General features: G+C 39.9%; 1 protein-coding gene across 1 annotated transcript in view; it reads right to left on the bottom strand.

The window, feature by feature from the left end:
• Nucleotides 1-248: 248 nt before the first annotated feature.
• pde6a (phosphodiesterase 6A, cGMP-specific, rod, alpha) overlaps nucleotides 249-4,894 on the bottom strand; it is a gene marked incomplete in the record, with an annotated part of 56,118 nt that continues 51,472 nt past the window's right edge. The window contains 4 exon segments of the mRNA XM_035669132.1: nucleotides 249-1,508; nucleotides 1,759-1,927; nucleotides 2,216-2,299; nucleotides 4,527-4,601. Of these exon segments, the coding sequence (XP_035525025.1) occupies nucleotides 1,465-1,508; nucleotides 1,759-1,927; nucleotides 2,216-2,299; nucleotides 4,527-4,601 (372 nt within the window).

Here is a 4,894-nt window from a genome sequence, read left to right as displayed (position 1 = left end):
GAGAGGAGTTTTGGCCACCAGGTGTACAATTGCTAGTGACATTGATTGGTAAGCATGCTGACAGTCTCGCCTGGGCCCGGGACGAGATAATCTTAGATGGGCCCCCCCACGCCGATATCACTCGAACTCACTCGAACTCACTCGATATCACTCGAACTCACTCACTCACTCACTCACTCACTCAAGCTTAACAGGTGTATTTTTTACAAATGTGGCTCTGACTACCAGAAAATACCAAGACACAAGAAAGTAATTTAAACTCATAATCAGTATTTAACAGCACACCTAAAGAGCTCAGTAAAAACACAGACACCAAGTAATTGAAGTAATTCAGTAGGAAAATAGCAATACATCTTTACTAATCTCAGCAAAGTGACTTATAAGCACTGTCACATTTCCTCATCACCAACTACAATAAAAGTAATACATGTTGTGTGTTGAGAGAGAAATGAGTCTACAGAAGGACAATTTTGCATATAATGATTTGTTAGTATGTACAAGCTTATAACAGATTTCCATTTACAGTATATAGTCAAACCAATGGTGCAGAGCAGAAAATGAGCTCTCAGTGACGAACCAATGACAGAACGACATGTACAACTATCTTACAAGCTAAGTTCTGTTTCTTTTCATGTCCATTAGAAATTCTGACTTCTTGACAGCATGCAGACAAATGTCAAATGTCACAAGACCTGAGCCAAAAATACAAAATAACTGTTGACATTTGATTCACAGACAGTGTTGACATGCCCTGTTTCACTCTCCGTTAATATTACTGCATCATAAAGGATCAACATCTACAAAATACACAGGATATTATGCAAAGTCCCTTAAAACACCAAAATACCTGACAATCTGAGCTATGAATTGTTGATCGTCTTGGACCTTTTTTGCTAAATCTTTTTCACATCTTTTGTTTTGAACCTTTTCAATCAAGGGTTCATGAAAGCCACATCCTCGGACAGCAGATATTTTCATCATCCGATTTTGACCAACCAGAGGTTTTTGCAAAACTAAACATTTTTGGTCAAATTTGGATTAGATGTAGACCAGCCATCATCACAGATTAAATTGACTCTTAAGGAACAAACTGATGGTTTTCATGTTTTAGCCCATTAGTTACTACATTTGGTTGCTGGTTTCAGTTAGGGTTAGCAGCCAGCACTGTTATAATCAATTTAAAGCAATGTGCACGGTCAAGCTGAATAAATAGTGTTTTTTGAAATTTTCTTTTTCTTTCTTGATTTTCAGATAACATATGACATATAACATATGCTGGTGCAAGAAGCAGTGCAGAAGGAAAGCGGTAGAGGAAAGCGTTGAGGGGACAAAATATCAATAAATACAGCCATAGGAGACATCTGTAAGGGGTTTTGAAGTTAACTGTATAATAAATTATCTTTGAGGCAACCCAGTGCTGGACCACATCCATGTAGCAAGCAAGCTGGTACTGTTGAAGCATCTCTAGCTGAGAATGCAAGTCTTTGATTGTGACTGGGCTGCACTCCCTGCAGGAGGGAGGGAGGGAGGGAGGAAGGAAGGAAGGAAGGAAGGAAGGAAGGCAGAAAACAAGGAGTTATTTTTTTTTATTTAAAGTGATAAATGAATTCAAACATTTTTCAGTTTCTCCACGGCATGTGCGTATTTGTGTGGTATTATGGTTACCAAGCAGCAGTTTTACCATACATTTGCCATTCACATGAAATAGAGATAGTAATGCATTTTCTGTGAGTGTTCACGCGTGTGAGAGCCTCCTACCTTGTTTGGTCCCCGCAGTTTTCTGTGCTTCCTCCTCCTTGGCTTTCTTGGCCTCCTCGAGGGCAGCCAGTTTGGCCTCATGCTCCTCCTTCAGGGCATTCCACTCCTTCCTGTTGTTCAGCAGGCGGTCCAGCATGGGGGTGATCTCCACATGGAAACGACTGAACTCCTGGGACAAATTAAATCACATCAGATCAATTCTGCTTTGTTAGATCCAAAGTGTTAACATTTATAAAATCAAATAAATATAACACAAACGAATGAGTGCGGACAATGTTGATTATGGTAATCTAGTTGCACACCTGGAATAAAGTTACTCAGTAATGTTACTCATGTGGTCTTGAGAGAAAACGCCAGACCTGCATGCAAATGTACCTACAGTTTAGCCAGCTATGTTTAGTAGGTTAAAGGGACTCAGTAGTGAATGTTTCTGTGTTTGTGAGGTGTGATGTCTGACCTTGTACACAAAAGCACAAACGAAATCGATGAAACCACACTGCAGCTTCGGCAGATCAGCTGCTTTGTTTCTGTCCATCATAGGCTGGAGGAGAGAGAGAAACATGTTTAAAATATTCACATACACTGATCAACCTTTCTGCTAAGAATCTAGATGCTTCTATACTCAGATTAAATATTGTAGTAATAATACCAAGCGGTCTATTTTAATGTAATCTCTATGAACAGATATCTGCATATGAATGCAGAATCTGTAGGCAAAGGACCAAGATTTTGACAGTGGAAGCATTCTGGTTTCCGTCTGTAGTCCGAGTAGTATTGCCCTATCATGTTTGAGCAAGCGTTGGTTGCATGCAGGTAAACTGTTTGTGTGGAGAGCAAATGAGCTGGAAACTACTGGACGAAATTGGCGTCTATGGCTATTTTACTTTGCCAACTTTAATTTTTCTGTTTATTTGTCTTCCAACTCAAAACTACATTCTCGCGTCTCAGGTTGCTAACTGGACTGTAAACTATGACAGGCAAAGAGGAAGTTTTGGTCCGGATACCTACTGGTTACACTGCCCTAAAACACTGGCCATTGCCCCCAGAGGCTAAATTGTTATCAATTCCCGATGGGTAGTGATATTGGTACAGAAGAAATTCCAATGTCAGAAACATCCAATCAGAACCCAAATAGTCTCCTTTAAAGAAGAAGAAGAGGGCTCTAGTTCCTCAGTGTGACATTTGCGAGTGTAAATAAAGTCTAATGAACATGCAAGGTTTTATTAGATCCACATTAGCAGCCACATCTAAAATGTACCTGGTGCACCTGGCGGCACACTGGGCTGTAAAAACCTGTCAGAGAAAGTTCATGCTGGCTATAATTTCTGGCAAAATTGCCCACCTACATTTCCTGACAAAATTGTTCAAGTGTCGCAGCCTCTGCAAAGTCTTTTTTTTCTTGTCAGACCACAGTGAGTCACAAAATCGACTGCTGGGAAAATACAAACTGATCAAAATGAAAACTTTTCCCTGCTGACACAGGTGCTATTAAATTCAGAGTACTGTGAGGTGAGAGAGTGTGGGATGGTGCTTCTCGCACTTCAAGTGTCTCAAGGACATGAGGGAATGAAACAGAGCGATGAGAGAGAGACACAGGGGCAGAATGGAGGAGAGAGAGCCAGGGGAGGGTATGGTCGGCTGGGTTAGGGCCACAGCGCCTGCTCTTTCTGTATCAGTGCTCCACATAATGGCCTGTACATCGCCAACACCGCCCGCCATGGGGAACTAAATCTGTCTTTTCATTTTGTCTTCCGACTGTGTTTCTGTCTCTTGTTCTCTCTCATTGTGTCCTTCCTGCTCTCAATCCTAAATTAAAGCCCCAAGGAGAGCCTTGTCCTGCCTTAATTTCCATGATTCCTGTCCACCCACCAAATCTTCTTTCTTCTCCTCTCAAACTCTAGCTTACTGGCACAAACTGATTTAGAATAAAAACTGGAAAGCAGTGAAATACAAATTACACAGAAAAGCCCAGGAACATAAAACTACTTTTTACAATCCAAATTAATTAAAAAGATTAATCACACATCTGCTTTTGCAGATTTTAGGAGTTTAAATTTGCATCATGAACAGGTTCAAACTATAGGATGACATCATTAACATGTTTGTTAAGATTATAGTTATAAAAGAGGGAAAAAAAGATTGAATGATAAAGGGTCCAACTAGCCTGAGGCTCATTAGAAAGACCAGACATTTAAGTCCTAAAGCTCTGCACTTCAGGACTGTAACTTGTTAACTCCAACTCTATGGTGAACCAGACACCTGAAAGGTTTGTATAGCATAGTCAAAGGTCCACCTACAAGTTTTTTAAAAAGAAGTAACCATGGCCGAGTCACAATATAATAGGCCTCGTGTGGATAGTTTCTAAAAAAAAAAAAAAAATCTTAAAAAGCATTTAGACAGGATCAGAAGAAGACATTTCAACATCTTGATTATGTTCTACACTGTGGACATTTCACAGGAAACAAATATATTCAATAAATATGCAATTAGTGAAATTAGTGATAGAACCAGATAAGACTGATGAGGTCAAATTGTCCTCAGATTTTAGCAAACACATACTGCCATAACCCATCTAGTAATAATAATTATGTTTTGCTTTATTGTCTCTCGAAGGGAAATCCTCTTTTCTGAGGTCAGAGATCAACTATTAATAGAACCGCAGCACCGTTGGAGCTAAAGGGGGGTTAGTGCTTTTCCTCCATCCAGTCCTCAAACTTTTTTTTTAGCATCTCTTTCTCTCTCAAGCACCACTCTCTCTGTGTCCTTACAATGGGTTGTTGCTCCAGGACTGTTCTCTCCAGGTCTCCCTGCTCCCAGAACTCTGCAGCTACAGACAGCGCCACCTAGAGGGTGAGACAAAAAGTTTTGAGTGTCAGTCAATAAGAATTTGTCTGTTTGGCTGCTGTTGACAACACAATTAGGGACAATAACAATCACATGTACAACTATTATGGGGATTTGATCATCACTTCAACGAGTACATAAACCTCTGGGGTCAAATTACAAAGCAATCGAACAGAGCTGCTTTTTAACATTTTTGAAATTTCAATTCAATTTCAGAATCACAGTTTTCAAATGTGAATGACAATATGTTGCATATGTAGTCCAAGATGTTGTCTTTAAAAGGACCAGTGTG

This window comes from Morone saxatilis, unplaced genomic scaffold (genome assembly GCF_004916995.1).
Source record: "Morone saxatilis isolate NCDOM2014 unplaced genomic scaffold, NCSU_SB_2.0 Contig22, whole genome shotgun sequence".
NCBI lineage: Eukaryota > Metazoa > Chordata > Actinopteri > Moronidae > Morone > Morone saxatilis.
Note: the sequence above shows the minus strand (reverse complement) of the source record. Positions and strands in the feature narration are given on the sequence as shown.